This window comes from Pagrus major, chromosome 15 (assembly GCF_040436345.1).
Source record: "Pagrus major chromosome 15, Pma_NU_1.0".
Lineage (NCBI taxonomy): Eukaryota > Metazoa > Chordata > Actinopteri > Spariformes > Sparidae > Pagrus > Pagrus major.
The window spans coordinates 31,137,563-31,156,206 of NC_133229.1; the positions used below are offsets into that span (position 1 = coordinate 31,137,563).

An 18,644-nucleotide genomic window follows, 5' to 3' on the forward strand; every position below is an offset into this window, starting at 1 on the left:
AATAATCAATCATCATAATCTGATGATCTATATTATTCTGAGTACTTTTATTTTTAAACTTTAAGTATATTTTGATGCTGATACTTTTGTACTTTTACTTCAGTAATACTTTAAATGCAGTAATCAGAGTATTTTACATTGTGGTATTAAAACTTTGAACACATGAATTATTCTTTATTTTTACACAAAAACTGCACAAAGTTAAAAACACGAGTCATAAAAACAGTTATTAATTATTATTAATCATGTTTTATTCTACAGACTGAAAACACGACGGCTCACTGAGTCAGACGTGAAACTTCTTTATGATCTGTGACTTTTTGTCTGTTTGTTTTTGTTTGTTATTTTCTGAATGTTTTAATGTTTTTACGTCTGTGAAGCTCTGAAACTGTCGTGTGTCTGAGTGACATCATGGCGTCTTTTCTTTGTTCTGTTTTGATTCAGTGTCGTTGTAAATCACCCATCAATGATCTCTGGAGTATAAATAAAGATTGATTGATTGATTGATTGATTGATTGAGCAGAGATAATAAATAAAAGAAAGCGGTCTCACCTGATCCTGTCAGAGTCTGATAACGCCTCCTGAAACACAAGAAACAAAAAATCTGCTCAGTTTTTGTTTTAGAACAAGAAAAATATTCTGCTGATAACGAGATGTTTACATGTTGACTTACTGTTCTCGTTATTATTATATAAATAATTCAGATGCAACACGAGTCACAGTCGTGTTGCTGACAGAAACAAACAGTTTGAAACAAATCATCTAAATAATATTGATTTAATAAAAATGTTATCGTCACAACAAACACGACACAAAGAACAAATTCATTAAAACTCTGAACTCTGAATTTCTTTTTGTTCCATCAGGTTTGTTGTTTGCTGTGAGAATCATGAAAACGTGTTTTACAAACTGTCACCGACACAAACGAGCCGAACATCAGCTGCTCCACGCGACTGACCACATGACCGTCACGTGACGTGACGACAGCTCAGTGAACGTCGATGAAGCCTCATCGTGGAGGCGCACGGATGTTTCCTGTCTGTGTCATCGATCTCTGTCGACATATGGAAACACGTCCGCTCCCAGCATGCACTGGGCTTCACATGATGGATCCTCTCAGCTGATCGATCGCCCACACAGCTGCACAATCAATGACTCAGCTGCTGTGAAGGCAGCGGCGAAAAGGCCAATCAGATCGCTCCGTTGTCTGATGTGTTCCGGACACTGAATCAGTTTCTTCAAGTGTCAGTATTGATAATCAATATGAAGAGTGTAGAGATGAACATCCTCAGCTGGCTGCATCAAGATTAATGTATGTTTCATCTCCTGACCTTTGCACTGGTGCATTCTGGGTATTCCAGCGAGTAATCCAACCCGTCAGCAGCCGCTCGCTGAACACTTCTTTAAACTTTTTTATTACCTTTAGTAAAGACACAATGTTTGTTCCCAACAAGAACGTTTAAATTAACAGATTTTTAAATGGAGTTTGGTTCTTGAGGCCAAACATTAATAAAAGAGTAGAAACTGATGCATTCGTTCATAATAATAATTCATCTGACAGAAACACAAACACAAATATTCTCAGTTCTGATTTCTTAAAAAGTCTCAAACAGTGAAACTGAAACTTGTTTCGACAGAAGATCCGTTTGATTTGTTTTATTTTTACTCGTGTTACAAACAAATCTGCTGCTTGTTAACGATGTTCAGGCTGACAGGAGGCTCTGCTTTGGGCCACAGCTCATTTAAAAGTTAAAGACATAATAATGATCCAAACTGGGCCGAGCAGAACAGAACCTCGGTCTGCTTCTGTTCAGTTTTACTGTGAAATGATTTTCTCCTGGAGTTACAAGGATTCCTGTTCTTCAGGACGTAGAAATATAAACGACAGCATTTCAAAACAATAAAGTTTCTGACTCGCAGCTTCAGTTTCTTCAGTTAAAGACCAGAATTCATAAAGTAAAAGATCCGTTAACTTTAAATCAGCGTCTGAACTTTAACGCTTCACTCAGCAGAAACTTTTAATAATCATCAACATTTTCTCTTCGTGCCTTTAACATGAAAACAACTGATGCAGGTAAACAGAACACCTGACGGACTGACAGGAGGGTTAACGGTCCCTCTGCAGACGCCTGCAGGCTCAGTTACAGTTCAGTCTGATGTTTGTATTCTTTATTTACTGCGATGATGTTTATTTATCTGACTTAATGTAAAGAAAATATAAAACTCACGACACGTGAACACACTAAAACTGTCGACATGTTTTAAATCAATAACGACCTTAACAAACATAAACAACACGACATATAGAGTTATTGATTTAACTGTCAGGAGGGTCACACACAAACAGGAAGTCACCTGTCAGAGGGCAGGGGAGGGGGAGGAGTTAAGAGGAGGGGGCGGGGTTTAGATGAGGGGGAGGAGGGGTTAAGACGACGTACCTTGACGTGTTTTAGGAGCGACTGATTAGAAACAGGAAGTCTGTGTTTGTGTCTCGGTGGCTCTTTTGTCTCCAGAACCTCCATCTTTACTCCTCTGTTCCCCCCCAACGCCTCCTCTTTAGGCCTCGCCCCCTCAGTGATGTCACCCTTCAGCCCCTCCCCCTCCAGGGGCTGGTACCAGCTGGCCGACCGCTGCATCGACGCCAACCAGTCGTCCCAGCGTCGAGTCCGATCTGCAGACGGCGCCTCCGCCTGCTGCTTCCTGTGGGTGGAGCGGCGCCGCTGGGGGGCCGGACTTCCTTGCTCTTTGGAGGGCGTCCTGCCGAGCAGCGTGAGGTTGGCTGGGCTCATGACCCGAGAGGTGATCTCATCCAGGAAGTTGGAGAAGCGGACCTTCTCCTGCAGAGCCTGCATCTTCCAGTTCCAGTTGGTCCTGCAGGGGGAGGGCGGTTCCGAGGAGCGTCGCGAAGCTGCCACCCGCTGCTCTGACCGGTCCAGAGAGCGTGTCGGCGGATGGCGGACGGAGCTGCCCCTCCCCCTGCTTTCATCCAGCAGCTCCACTGACTTGGACTTCCTGATGATGTCATAGGCGTGCTCCACGCCCAGCGAGGCCGGCTGCTTCAGGATGCTCTTCGGAGGCGCGGCGGCCTGCGTCCGGTGAGGTCGTATGTGGCGCTCTCTGTCGCAGCGGGTTGGCGAATGTTTCCTAGCAGCTGCGGGGCTTCGATGTCCCGGATGGCGAGGGCTCGTGGTGACGCCCACAGCGGTGGTTCTGGTCTGGTTGGGCCTGTGGGTGTGGCTACTGAAAAGCGGTGGTGGCGGGATGCAGAGCTCCAGACTGGACAGACTAGAGACGTCCAGCTCGCTGTCAGAGGGCAGAGGCGGCGAGGTCCGGTGGCCATGACGCGACCCGGTGCTCTGAGGCCGTTTTGAGGCGGCGGTTTGGAGGTGGGGGAGGCGCTGCAGGGGGGATGAAGGTGTGTTGAGGGTGTGTTGGTTTACCTGATTGATGTCGTGCTGCGGTGCCGGCGGGGGCGGAGCAACAGGCAGGGCATGGCGTGTCTCGCGGTGCTGCGGCGGAGCCTTACGGTATGGCTTCCTGGCCGGTGCCGCGCTCGTCATCCTTGACCTACTTCCTTCCTTCCTCACTTCCTGTCTGTCGGTGTGTCAGTCCTGCCAGGAGAAGAAGAGTTAGATGAGGTAGAAATGATGCAGACGCCCGCCGATTGCCCGCCAACCGCCGACCACAACGCCGCAACCACGACTGGACTCACTCACTGCTGTCACACTCTCTCTCACTCTCTCTCGCTCGCTCTCTCTCTCTGTGCAGATCAATGCTCGCTCGTCCCTCATCAGCATTAAACACACCTCCTTCTCTCACACACCTGATGTGCGTGTTTGTTCTGGTATCTTTGTGGGGACCTGATTTCAGACCTACACATTTTTTTATATTTTATCAAAAGTGGCCCAAAATTAGTCCAAACGTGAATGTTGAATAACGGTCCTCACAAGTGTGTCAGTACATGTATTGTGTGTGTGTGTGTGTGTGTGTGTGTGTGTGTGTGTGTGTGTGTGCCTGAGGCGACACATTGATCGCAGTTTGTTTCCAGAACAGGAAGTGCAGCTCCATTGATCTGAACGAGGCCATCGTTAGCATGTCAGCATTAGCTTGTTAATCTGAATGACACAGAACAGAGCTAACACGCTAACAGAGCTAACATGCTAACTGTCAGATCACATCACAACGATACAAAAACAGGACCACAGAAGAAGAAGTCTTTAGAGGTCACAGTTTCGTTTGTTTAAGCTTCACGATCTTTGATGTTTTTATCTATTTGTTAGTTTTTATTTGTTTCAGCATGTAGATGCTAATTAGCCGTTCAGCTAAACCCAACACTGTCCCCTGTGAGTTAACAGGTTTACAAATATATACATTTTAAAAGTACAATATAAATGTGGAGAATATAAAAACGTCTCCTATCTGACAGATGGTCATTTCATAGATACAAATATACAACATATATCATATATAACTGAATCTGAGTAACTTGGACATAGTTTTTTGAATATTTGGACACTTACTCTAAAGTTACAAACTCTGTTTCTGCCACTTGAAATTTACTGAAATCAAAATGTATAGATCAGTACAGATATGTGATATTTACTTTCCTCCTGTCTCTACTGAGCCGTCTGTTTCTGACCCACTCCATTTAGAGTCTGTCCACATCACATGACCACGCTCTGCCCTGAGGGGACCAATGACGAGCCATCGATCACTGTCACTTCCTGTCTCTTTCTCTTACACACACACTTCATTATGATGCCGTCTGTCCTCAGAGTGAAAACAATGGATCATCTGGTTACGTTTCATTCTGTTACTTTAACTTTGAACCATCTTTTCTGCCACTAAAAACTACATTACCCATGAGCCTCAGCTGCTGTTACTGTTGGAATGAAGCCAGAATGTGAAAGTGAAGTTTTCATGGTTTGAACAGGAAACGACTGCTCACACTGGTTCCTCTATGAATATTTTAATCAAACTATTTAATAATAAATAATCTGTGATTATTATCAAACCTGATGACTGATGAAGTCTGCAGGATTACTTCTTTACCACCAGTTACTTTGTCCTGTGCCTGAGGACGGGTCATGACTCTGTCACTGATTGACTTCCTGTTCTGAGTCGACAGCTCACACAGTGTGTAACTGACCCGTCATAAGTCCCGCCCCCTTAGTTACTGATGCTAATGTCAGACTAGCTTCACTGTAGGAAACATGACATCACCCATCCACAGCAGAGTCCACTGATAGGGCCGCTAGCTGCACTGCTAACTGAGCTAACTAGCTAACATGAACTACTTCATCGAACAGTAAAGCTGTCTCAATAAAATCCAGCTTCACCAAAATCAGTGAATGAAGTCATAAAGTCGTGTTTGTGTGCAGTGATCAGAGAGGAGGAGGTGGAGGCGGTGCTTATGTCGCTATCCAATCAGAATACAGTGGGCTTTAGGGAGGCGGGCCTGAAAAAGGTGCAGTATGTAAAAATTAACCAGCTGTTGAACTCATACACCGAACAAATGGGGGGCAGCATATCACCTGCTGCTGCTCACTGGTTTCTGATCATGACTGCAGTTTGTTAGCTCAATTAGCCGTGCAGCTAGTTGGAGAGTTGGTGTTTACATCACTAGCACAGGAGCTTAGGACAGCTAGGAGGAAGAGATTCCCAGGCCCAGGGCTAGCTGGTTAGCATGCTAACTTCAGTAGATAACACAACACAATGACGTCTTTCACATGATGTCAGAACTGAGTTTTCTTCACACTGTTGATCGTTTATTTAACTTTGAGTGTCGGAAACTAAAATTCTGACATGTTGCAGCTTTACAGACAGAACGCCTGACAGTCACAGCTGAGGGTGAAGCAGCAGAGCGCCTTCGTCTCGTCTGACTGCAGCTCCTGAATTTTACATTCAAAACGCCCCGAGCGCTTTTACCCAGCATGCTCTGCTGTCACGCAAAGCTCTCTCTCTCACACACACACACACACACACACACACACACACACACTTTTATCTATGAGAACCCTTTAAGAATCCTCTGATGCTGCAGCTCTCATCTCCTCTTTTTCTCCTCCATGTTCTCCATGTTTGTTTTTTCTGTTTTCTATTATTGATTCTTTTGTTTCTGTCCTCCTTCACTTCTTTACAGATGTTCCCTTCTTTCTTTTCTCTCATTACTCTACTTTCTTTCATTTCCTTCTTCCTGTCTGTCTTCTCTTCTTCCTCCTCTCTCAGATTGGCCGATCACTTCCTGCTCTGGACCGGTCACTTCCTGCCCCTGACTGATCACTTCCTGCTCTGGACCGATCACTTCCGGCTCTCAGCTGATTCTTCTGAAGAAAACTGAGCTGATACTGAAAGTGTCAGGTTTAATCCTCAGACTGAACGTTTGATGCAGACACTGCTGCAGCTGAGGAGCAGAGCATGATGGGAAATCAGCAAGAGTCAAATACTCCTGCAGTTTCTTGGATGTGTTTTAAAAGTCAGACTTGAGTGTAAAACTTCATCATTGACCTTGTGAATGATCAGACAAACTGATCCTGACTCAAGTTCCCTTACTTTCTTCTGTCTGAGCGTTTAGCTGTTAGACTCACTGATGAAGAGGAGATGTGGTAAACAGCTGAGGAGGATTCACATCTCAGTTTGTTGTGATGTGTCGGATGTTTCAGAAGCTTCAGGAGGTTTGAGAGATTTCCAGGCATTTCAAGGTTTTTCAGGTTGTGACATCATCAGTTCAGGAGTGTGTTTGTACCTGAAGTGTGAGCTGATCCAGAGGTGACTTCATCCACAGAAACACCTGAAACACACACACACACACACACATAAGCTGTGACATCAGACATCAGTAAACTTTATAAATGTTCATTAAAACTCACACACACACACACACACACACACACACACACACACACTCTGCAGCCTGACGACAGACAGCATCAGACTCATCATGCAGCTCACACTTTAATCAGTTGCCATGGTTACGGGGCAGGTCATTAGGGGTTAATAAACCTGCAGCCCCCCGGAGGGTGAGTCCAGAGACACCAGAGAAGAAGAAGAAGAAGACGTGAGGAGGACCAGCTGCTCTGATGTCTCTTTACTTGTTAAACCTTTGAGCTTTTTGAAAACCTCCTCGTCCTCCTCCTCCTCCTCCTCCTCCTCCTCCTCCTCCTCCTCCTCCTCTGAGGACGGAGGAGGTGGTAGATTGATTCCTGAGTGCAGGAAATCTTCAATAATCTAAAGACCAGTGTCTGGGCTCTCTAACACACAAAATGTCTCATTATAACAAACGTTATCGAGCCGTCCTGTACGTCAACATCTCTGAGCTTTAAAGGTAAGAGTCACACATGAGTCAGTGTGATGATGTCTCATCACTCAGGTAGATAATAATAATAATAATAACAACGATGACCGGAGTCATAAAAATTAATCATTACAACTCCATCATGAACTGACCTGAAAACATGAACCTGCTTCAGTCAGAAAAACATTAAGGACAAAAATGCATTGTTCAAAAGAGCCAAGGCCACAGTGTGTGTGTGTGTGTGTGTGTGTGTGTGTGTGTGTGTGTGTGTGTCCTCACCTTGTGCGTCAGCACAGAAAACTCTTCTTCATCCTCTCTGCTGCGGTCGTCCTCACACACTCAGTCCTCTTCCTCCTCTTCCTCGTCCTCTGGGCATGTGAGCCTCAGGCCTCCGATAACCTGAAACACAAGACGAGCGGATGGAAAAACACCAGTCAATACCTGCTGTCAGTCAGCCTGCAAGACAGCGCTGAGGGCAGAGAGAGAGGGCTACTACAAGCTACATACAGGCTAACTACATGCTAACAGCTACAAACAGCTTTATATCCACAGACTCAATGACTCAGTACTAAATAAACCAACATTATCTTCATGTAAAACAGAGAACCGACCCTTTAAATGACTCTGTATGAGAAACAGTCTGACCCAGCAGCTCAGTGGAAACTCTTTTCCCCTGAGTGTCGTCTGCAGGCACAGCCTCAGTACGGTCGGTGTCGTGTGACAGCAGGCCGTCTGTCAGGTGAAGCTTTTAGCTTAATTAGACCACAGCTACTCGTTAGCGTCATCAGAGAGAAGCTGCTTCACTTTCATTCATTCAGACATGAAACATCAGAGCTCTGTATAAGCTGCCTGCACAAGTCAGGTCAGGTGAGAAGCCCCGCCTCCTCACCTGCCAAAACATCATCACATAACAGACCGAAACCAATCAGAGCCGTCAGATAAACACCTGCACACTCATCGCTTTATGAAACATGGAGCCTGTACGGAGGATTTAAAAGCCCCAATAAAAAAATCAGAGAAATAAAATATGAGTACGTCCTCATCAAACGAAATGATCATTTAGCTTTTTGTCTTTGATAGTTTGATGATTGTAACATCACAAGTACAGGTGAGTACAGGCGAGTACAGGCGAGTACAGGTGAGTACAGGTGAGTACAGGCGAGAACAGGTGAGTACAGGTGAGTACAAGTGAGTACAGGTGAGTACAGGCGAGTACAGGTGAGATTTAGGACTGAATATCTCACTGAGTCCTGACCGTAAAAACCAAACAGACGAGGAGAATCACAACAGAGACGCTCCAGTTTCAGTCAGCGGAAACTCACCGTCTGCCCACACACACACACACACACACACACACTCTCTCTCTCTCAGGCTGTGTGTGTGTGTGTGTGTGTGTGTGTGTGTGTGTGTGTGTGAGTCACGGCCGTCTGTCTGTTTGTCAGAAGAACGACTCGATGAAGCGTCTGAGAAGCGAAGCATCCAGCTGACAACCTGCCGCTGACATCACAGCGTCTGAACAACACGCTCACCTCCAACTGAAGGTCAAACTGCAGCAGATGGCATGCTGGGAAATCCACTGACTGCACCCAGAACACACACAGAGCTGTCCGTCTGACACGTGAACTATTGATACCATCTGGTTCTGATCAAAAACTGATGGACTGCAGCTTCAGAAATCATTTCTTTCTTCTAATAAATAAACTGAATCATCTGAGAGGAAAATTTAACAGGATGAAAAAGTTCAGTTTGATTTTATTCTGACGCTAAAATACATTAATTATTTTTTCTCGACTTACTGTCGTGTATCAAGCTGATTATTCCAAATTTTAATTTTCATTATAAATATTAAACAATAATCTAAAATCACAGTGAAAGTTTGATTTCATATTTATGAATCTGACTCCGGACACACAGGAAAAACCAGCAGGTTCAGTCGTGACGTGTGATAAATGTAAATTATTGTAACCATAGAAACAAGCTAATATACTGCCACATAGCTCAGTACGCTAGTTGATGCTAACTTTGCTCCAAAGATGGCGGATGTGGCGGCATCAGGTCACATGACCTCATTATAAGAGCTTCAGAGATGAACGGCGGGGGGACCAATCAGGACGCAGAATTTGAATTTAACAACCAGAAGATAAAAGACAAAACAGGAAGTGGTGCCACTAAGTCCCGCCCCCAGAGATTGACTGCCCAATCACAGCTCAGTGACAGCAGGTGTGTCAGTGTGATGTTTAGACATTAAATTTATCCAATCAGAAGAAGAGCAGCGATCATCAACGTGAATATTAACTTTTACATCATTTTATTGATTATTGAGACTGTGTCAGTGACATCATTCATCCAATCAGATGCTGACGTTTACTGTGTGGTGACATCATTAGGACATTTAGACGGCATGGACGAGTATGTAATTAATAAATATAGTGTGAGTGTTTAAATCCTTAATGAAAGTAAAACCACGAACATTTAAACAGGAAGTTTAAACAGGAAGTAACGACTTTCACTTCCTGTTTCACCAAAGACCCTTTAATTCAACAGTCTGTGACTGAACGTCTGTCAGACACACTCAACATGTTTCCTTCCTTCAATTCCTCCACAGCTGCGCCTACATGTCCCAGAATGCCTTTCACCTGCTGTTCAGACGTGTTGAACACAGTCACGTTAACACAAACACCACCTGTCTGCCGTCACGACGCACACCTGTTTCTGCAGCATTAAGTGTAGCAACTGGGCTTTATTTAATTAGTCATAAACTGACTGCAGGTCAGCCTCTATTAGTTTATCTTTACCGAGGGAGGGGCTGCCATCAACCAATCAGAGAGCAGGAAAGACCCAGGACAAAACAACCCCCCCAACCCCGAGCTCATCCCCGCCATAATCGTCTCTGAGCGGAGATAAACCCCTCTGCCATGTAATCCCACACACACACACACACACACACACACACACACACACACACACACACACACACACACACACACACACACACACACACACACACACACACACACACACACCACACCTAACTTCTAATTTAACCCTTCAAACAGACGTGACGACCAACAAACGGTTCTTACATCATCACAAATGTTTCCAACAACGTTCAGACAGAAATCCACGAGTTTATTCGAGGTGACCTCGCGTTTCATTTGTTCATCTGCCCGTTCCAACTTATCCAACCACTGAACCAGTAACACAACATCACCAGACTCCCTTAACAGATGTAGTGATTTTAAGAGTTGGTGAGTGTTTTGAGAAACTTAACAAACTTTGTGAAACGGCTACGACAGATTCTGAATCATTGGTGCCTTCTTGTAAATTCAGCATTAAATGTAATACATGAAGCCAACTATTAACCACAATTTCACCAGACTCCCTTCACAAATCATCTAATTTTAGGAGTTGTTGCGTACCGTAAAACTTTATAAACATTATGAAACTCTGTCTCTGACAGACTCTGAATCATTGTCTCCTTCTTGTAAATTCAGCATTAAATGAAAACAGTAAGTTGTTGATGCTAAACATGTCACATTTTACAAATACACTAAACAGTAACCAATATAGGCGACTTCTTTGTCCCCAGACTCCCTTAACAAATGTGTCAGTTTAGTGAGTTGTTGAGTTGGAGACACTTTATAAACTGTGTGAAACTCTGTCTCTGACTGATTCTGACTTATTTGTTCCTTCTTGTAAATTCAGCAAATGTTCTGCATGAACTTCTTTCTGTCTTTGTGTCTCTTTGTCTCGGTGATGGACGTGTTTATTTGCATACAGAGCAGGAAGTGACATCAGATCACAGGTGGTCACTCAGACGCAGGTTAATGTCGGCTGTGAACTGGACCACGGTGATGGTCACAGCAGTTCTTATTATTATAATCAGCTAATTAAAATGTTTTGTTCACTGAACTGTGCAGTGTTGATCTTCACCTGAGATAAAGACGTGAGAGGGAGGAGGAGGAGCTTCAGACTCAGTGACAGTCGATCTTAAATGATTCATTGATAAACTGCAGATTAAATAAAATATACTTAAGAGTTGATAATGAGCCAACATGAAACAAACAGTGGAGACACAGAGGACGAGTCAAGGACACTCACACATCTCGTCTGTCTGACTCATGAATAAAATATGAACAACATTTGGTGTGAACATGTTTCTGAAATAAAGTCTTATAGAAGAAAAACAACATGTCAGATGAGAGCGTGGAGCGACCCTCCTCTTCACCTTCATCCTGTCAGACTCTGAACAAACAAACACATGAAACTCTGAACAAAGACTCCAGATCCTCTCCTCATTTGTTCACCACCGTTTCCCTCTTTGTGTGACTTTCTGCTCAGTTCCTCTTTTCTCCTGCAGCTCCTCCTTTTCCTTCTTATCCTGTTATTCTACAGAAACTACCATCCGTCATCTTTGCTTCATGTCATTCTGTGTTTTCTTCTCCCCGCTGTAGTCACAGTGTTTACCTGACGGGCGACCTGACTGTTGGACCTGGTCTGAACCTGAGGCGGACTCAGTGGATCCAGCTGGACTCTGCTGACTCAGCTCTGCAGACAGAGGAACGTTTCTGCTCCACTGAAGCAAAAAACACAACGAGACGACTTCACTCTAATAAAATATACATGTCGACCATCTCGCACACAAAACCCTCCTGCAGAGAGAAAACCTCCAACACCGGCAGAATAAAAACACATCTGTCACAATGTGGCCGTCTGTCTGTCCATCACCTTCAGATTCATGTTGTCTTTCTGTTTAAATGACTGTTTTATTGTTTCAATCACACAAGCTCTCGCTATCTTAATGTTTTCTGTTCTTATCACTGAGCTAGAGCCGTTTCTGCACCATCAGGCTCATAAAGTTTTGTTCTGAAGAGGATGTTTGATTATGAGGATGAGTATTGAGCTGGATGGAGTCTGTATCAGGCTGAGTGCCTCCATTAGAGGAGATTCAGACTGAATCTTCACAGCAGACAGACTGACATCGTCTCTGTGCTGACTGACATCTTTTTCTAGTTAACTGTTGTCCATTTTATCGAAAATACTGTCCTCGGGGCGACTCTCTTGGTCAGCACAATTAGTGTTGTTTTTTCGTCTTTCTCATTAGACAGCTTTCCATTCTAGCAACTGCTGTCTACTGTCATTCTATAGCGACTGCTGTCTTTCCTTAACGACTTCCGTCCTTTTCTAGCAACTAACAGCTGCTGTCTTTCTCTAATGACTGCTGTCCTTCCCTAGCGACTAGCAACTGCCATCCTTTTCTTACGACTAGCGACTGCTGTCTTTCCTTAATGACTGCTGTCCTTCTCTGACGACTGCTGTCCTTCTCTGACGACTGCTGTCCTTCTCTGACGACTGCTGTCCTTCTCTAGCCACTGCTGTCCTTCTCTAGCCACTGCTGTCCTTCTCTAGCCACTGCTGTCCTTCCCTAGCGACTAGCCACTGCTGTCCTTCCCTAGCGACTAGCAACTGCCATCCTTTTCTTACGACTAGCGACTGCTGTCTTTCCTTAATGACTGCTGTCCTTCTCTGACGACTGCTGTCCTTCTCTGACGACTGCTGTCCTTCTCTAGCCACTGCTGTCCTTCCCTAGCAACTAGCAACTGCCATCCTTTTCTTACGACTAGTGACTGCTGTCTTTCCTTAATGACTGCTGTCCTTCTCTGACGACTGCTGTCCTTCTCTAGCCACTGCTGGCCTTCTCTGACGACTGCTGTCCTTCTCTAGCCACTGCTGGCCTTCTCTGACGACTGCTGTCCTTCTCTGACGACTGCTGTCCTTCTCTGACGACTGCTGTCCTTCTCTGACAACTGCTGGCCTTCTCTAGCCACTGCCAGTTACCGTCCTTCTTCAATTGACTTCTGTCCTTCCCTGTCGATTAGGTTCCTCTTCTAGCAACTAGCAACTGCCATCCATCTCTAATGACATTTTTTCTCTAGCGATTCTTCTCTAGCGACTGCTGCCTTTCTTCCTCATTGGTCTACTGTGTTTCTCATGAGTCTGCCGTCTTCCGAGGATCAAATGTTCGGAGGATTTCTCAGCTGAGAATCAGAGTCTTCAGTGGAAATGTGACACAGCTTCAGTCTGATGTCACTTTCACAGGAAACTGAGCTCGTATGACACGACGTGACTCACCTGAACATGAAACCGCACAGACTGAAATAGAAACCATACAGACTTCATCTGAGACTGAAACACACACCTGAGCAGGTGAACACAGCAGGACACACAGCTCAGTGGAAAACACACACAGTGACAGATGGTGTCTGTCAGTCAGCTCAGGACTCTGTTCATTAACCCTCAAACGACTGTCTCTGTCGTTAGACCAGACCAGCAGAGTCCAGACCAGCAGAGTCCAGACCAGCAGAGTCCAGACCAGCAGAGTCCAGACCAGCAGAGTCCAGATCAGTCCACCTCATACAGCGGATGAAGACCCTTCAGCTCACTTCCTGTCAGTTTGCTGACATAATAAAGAAAACACAGACTCAGATTGTTGCCTAGCAACAGTGCAGTATAGCTGCACAGGGCTGGCTGCTGAGAATTATATGAATAAAACCTGAACACACCTGAACACACACACACACACACACACACACACACACACACAGTGACATTTAACAAACACCCAGGGAAACTAAACAACAGACGACACCACCTGACCTCTGACCTCTGACCTGAGGCTCTGATCAGTTCACTGACATTAAACTCAAGTTCTCACCGTGTTGTTATGTTTTCACACAACATAACAACACGGTGCATGCAACATATTTTAAAGGTCAAACATTCAGATTTGATCTGAAGTCACACTGAAAGACTTTCTAAATGTGAGCAGACAACTAAAAGTGGAGATGAAGTTTGTTTCTTCAGACTCAGAACGCAGCAGCTTCTAGATGATCTCTCCACAACACCAACATGTTCCAACTGGTTTCTTTAAAACTAATCGTCATCATTCAGTCCAACAACAAACGAGTCACATGACCTCAGATCAGCTGTTCATCCTGCAGGTCGGTGATTGGTCAGTTTGTTCTGATGCATCAGGTATCACAGGTAACACGCTGTGTAGTCCAGGTGTTAATCAGAGAGTAACTCATGATACCAAACGTTTCATGACACGGTGCTCGTGATAACAATATTATCACGATATAGAAATTCAGTGATAATCGATACACTGCGAGACAAAGATACATCATGATATCTAACTGAAGAATATGAATACCCTCACAGCTGTGACTCACTGACAGTGGTTGACACCTCGAGGACTCATGAAGTCACTCTGGAGTCAGATTATCAGAGAGCCGGCATGTGTTAATAAATACTGATGTTCAGCAGCAGTGTATCAATAATCACAACAGGAGGTGATTTCATATGTTGCTCTGAGATATTTAGTCCCAGCAGGTTCAACATAAACCAGTCTGACCCTGAAGACAGACAATGTTCTGATCAATCAAAATGGCTGACATTTCCATCTCACGTTCCGTGAATGGGGTCAGTCTCAGTGTCAGACTGAAGACAGTGATGCATTATGGGTCGTCTGTAGACTTGATGTTGCTAAGCTAGTCAGTTTCTTCATGTCTGATGCTTCCTCTCCTCTCTACACAAATGTGACGACATTTCCTACTCAGATCAAACGCTTGTCTTGATGTTTAAATACTGACGGAAAGAAGAAAACTGAAACATACGACACATTCAGTCCATCAGTAGACCTGGACCTGAACCTGAACCTGGACCTGGACCTGGACCTGAACCTGGACCTGGACCTGGACCTGAACCTGAACCTGGACCTGGACCTGAACCTGAACCTGGACCTGGACCTGAACCTGGACCTGGACCTGGACCTGAACCTGAACCTGGACCTTAACATTCAGAGACAAACAGCTCTGAGGCTACATGCCTCCATGTTGATGATAACAGGAAGTTCACCTGTATGCACCTGCCCCCCTCCCCTCATCTCTCCTCCTCCAGCCTGGACCAACAGTCACTGTGAATACATACAATGTACCTGACGTGCACTGCAACCCTCAGTACAGACTGACAGGAGCGTGAGCGTGTGTGTGTGTGTGTTTCTCCTGCAGCTAATTTTGTGAATTTAAAGTCAAAAGAAGCAGCAGAGCAGAGAGATCTGCTCCACAGATACACACACACACACACACACACACAGACACACACAGATACACACACACACACACACACACACACAGACACACACAGACACACACACACACAGACACACACACACACACTCTGAATATTAAGTGAAGCTGCTGTGTAACGGAGGAGTTTCATCACGAAGATGTTGAACAGAAACAGACTGAATGTGTTCACAGTGACTCTAAACTACAGGTTTGATTTCAGACAATAAATCACTGATCAGCTGTGATGATAATCAATAGTTTCAGCTCTAAATGAATAAAACTTCTTCTTTAACTCTTTGATTTTATTGTTGAATAAACTAAAGCTGAATCATATATACTGCACTGCACCGTGTCATGAAACGTTTGGTATCATGAGTTACTCTCTGATTAACACCTGGACTACACAGCGTGTTACCTGTGATACCTGATGCATCAGAACAAACTGACCAATCACCGACCTGCAGGATGAACAGCTGATCTGAGGTCATGTGACTCGTTTGTTGTTGGACTGAATGATGACAATTAGTTTTAAAGAAACCAGTTGGAACATGTTGGTGTTGTGGAGAGATCATCTAGAAGCTGCTGCGTTCTGAGTCTGAAGAAACAAACTTCATCTCCACTTTTAGTTGTTTGCTCACATTTAGAAAGTCTTTCAGTGTGACTTCAGATCAAATCTGAATGTTTGACCTGCAAAACGTGTACAAACATAAAATCACTGTGAGAAACTGAGTTTGATGTCAGTGAAGATTAAATCGACAATTTTCTGATTGATTACTCTGATCTTTATTTTGTCAGAGAGCTGGTTTGATTTAACTGATGATAACATGGCAGCGAACCGCCACAGTAAACACTAACTGCTGCCAACCGTAGCTACCATTAGCTGGTTAGCTCAGTTAGCCGTACCGCTAGCAGACGCTATAAAAGTTGTGACGCTGTTTAAAACAGTTAGTTTGTTCTGTGTTCTACTGAAAATCATCCTGTTTTTATTAATGTTTTTATAAACGACCAGATGTTGTCACGTATTAAATCAAACTAAACTTCTGTGTTCAGCTCAAAACTCATTTAACTTCTTTATAAATGTGAATATTTTGTCGTCCTCGACTTGAACGCCTCACCGTCGTGTGTCCTCTGATGAAGCAGTTAAACTTGTTTCCTGTCAGTTTCTCCATAAAACTTCAACATTTTTAAGTTGTTTCCACGACAACAGCAGCATCAACAACGCTAATGACAGTGATGTATTTACACTGTGACACTGAGGCCACAGTAATACCTGCAATTAACTGTTAATGTGACAACAACTTAATTACATTAACGATCATCTCCGCTGATTGATTAATGCCCATTGATTGGTCCAGGTGGAGTCTGGAGGAGTCAGGTGGAGTCTGGAGGAGTCAGGTGGAGTCAGGTGGAGTCAGGTGGAGTCTGGAGGAGTCTGGAGGAGTCTGGAGGAGTCTGGTGGAGTGAGGTGGAGTCTGGAGGAGTCAGGTGGAGTCTGGAGGAGTCTGGAGGAGTCAGGAGGAGTCAGGTGGAGTCAGGTGGAGTCAGGAGTTGTCAGGTGGAGTCTGGAGGAGTCAGGTGGAGTCAGGAGGAGTCAGGAGGAGTCTGGAGGAGTCAGGTGGAGTCTGGAGGAGTCAGGTGGAGTCAGGAGTTGTCAGGTGGAGTCAGGAGTTGTCAGGTGGAGTCTGGAGGAGTCAGGTGGAGTCAGGTGGAGTCAGGTGGAGTCAGGTGGAGTCAGGTGGAGTCTGGAGGGGTCAGGTGGAGTCAGGTGGAGTCAGGTGGAGTCAGGTGGAGTCAGGAGTTGTCAGGTGGAGTCAGGAGTTGTCAGGTGGAGTCTGGAGGAGTCAGGTGGAGTCAGGAGTTGTCAGGTGGAGTCTGGAGGAGTCAGGTGGAGTCAGGTGGAGTCAGGTGGAGTCAGGTGGAGTCAGGTGGAGTCAGGTGGAGTCAGGTGGAGTCTGGAGGGGTCAGGTGGAGTCAGGTGGAGTCAGGTGGAGTCAGGTGGAGTCTGGAGGAGTCTGGAGGAGTCTGGAGGAGTCAGGTGGAGTCTGGAGGAGTCAGGTGGAGTCTGGAGGAGTCAGGTGGAGTCAGGTGGAGTCAGGTGGAGTCTGGAGGGGTCAGGTGGAGGAGTTGCTCATGATGAAGTATTTTATCTGCTGATTCAAGAGGCTTAAATGACTCTTGGAGTATTCAGAAGTTACTCGATTACACTGGATGTAATCTACTTTGACTCTGCTGACGTCACTGATCAGGTTTATGACATCACTGATACACCAGCTGACAGGAAGTGAAGCTTCAGGGTCCTGAGGAGACAGACAGACTGTCCAGCAGGTGATCCTGCCCTGTGATTGGCTGTTAGGAAGGGCAGGTGGATGAAGTGGACGGACACACACACACACACACACACACACACACACACACACACACAGTGAATGATTCAACACAAACCTGACAGTCAGCCCTCAGTTCTGTCTGACAGGCTGATGGGGGACAGACACGACAAACACAGCGGGGCTCTGTGGGCCCGACACCGGGCCGGACCGGGCCCGAGCACCGCCCCGACACCAGCCGGCCGGTGAACGGGCCGGTAGACCGGCACAAACCCGCTCAGGTCCGCCTGTGGCCCAGTACAACAAGCTGCAGCCAACTGTCACACCGACCGACACCGAACACACACACACAAACACACACATACACCGACACACACCGAGCCGTTACCCACACACACTCCTCCAGAAACACCGCTCACCGGGTCGGTCCTACCTGTGCGGCCGGGCTGCGCGGCTCGGCCCGGGTCGCTCCTCCAGCAGTCCCGGGGAGCGGAGAGGAGAGGAAAGTTTATCCGGAGCTCCGCTCTGCTCCTCCGCTGGGGCGAGGAGGAGGGAGGAGGAGGGAGGGGGGCTCCGAACCGATCCGAGGCCGAGGAGCAGCGAACAGCTCCGGCCGAGGAGAAGAACCGAGCGGGGCGGCGGGAGGAGAAGCAGCCGGAGGAGGCGCTCCGACCGACGGCAGAAACGCAGAGAGAGCCGCGGAGAAAGTTGATCAGCTGCCCTGCTCAGCTGTCGCCATCTTTACCCGCGGGGCATGACGGGTAATCCTCAGGAATCCCGATCCCCCCGCTGACACCCCCCCTCTCCACCCGTCAGACGTCCTGCGTGCTGACGTCACACACCTTTGTTCAGCGGCTGTAGACAGGTGGAGCTCAGAGTCGGTGTTGATATGATTAT

The 18,644-nt window shown here is 45.8% G+C and overlaps 1 protein-coding gene across 3 annotated transcripts in view; it reads right to left on the bottom strand.

Annotated features, from left to right (window-relative positions):
- tjap1 (tight junction associated protein 1 (peripheral)) overlaps window positions 1-18,440 on the bottom strand; it is a 33,886-nt gene extending 15,446 nt beyond the window's left edge. For 2 of the 3 annotated variants that reach the window (XR_012180137.1, XM_073482007.1), the window contains exons 1-5: window positions 18,181-18,440; window positions 7,574-7,693; window positions 6,746-6,790; window positions 3,441-3,611; window positions 553-581 (exon numbers count right to left, since the gene is read on the bottom strand). Coding sequence is in view for 2 of the 3 variants with exons in the window: in XM_073482007.1 (XP_073338108.1) it covers window positions 553-581; window positions 3,441-3,560 (149 nt within the window). In the remaining variant the exon portion in view is untranslated. The other variant, XM_073482008.1, reaches the window with a different exon arrangement.
- Between the last annotated feature and the right edge of the window lie 204 nt (window positions 18,441-18,644).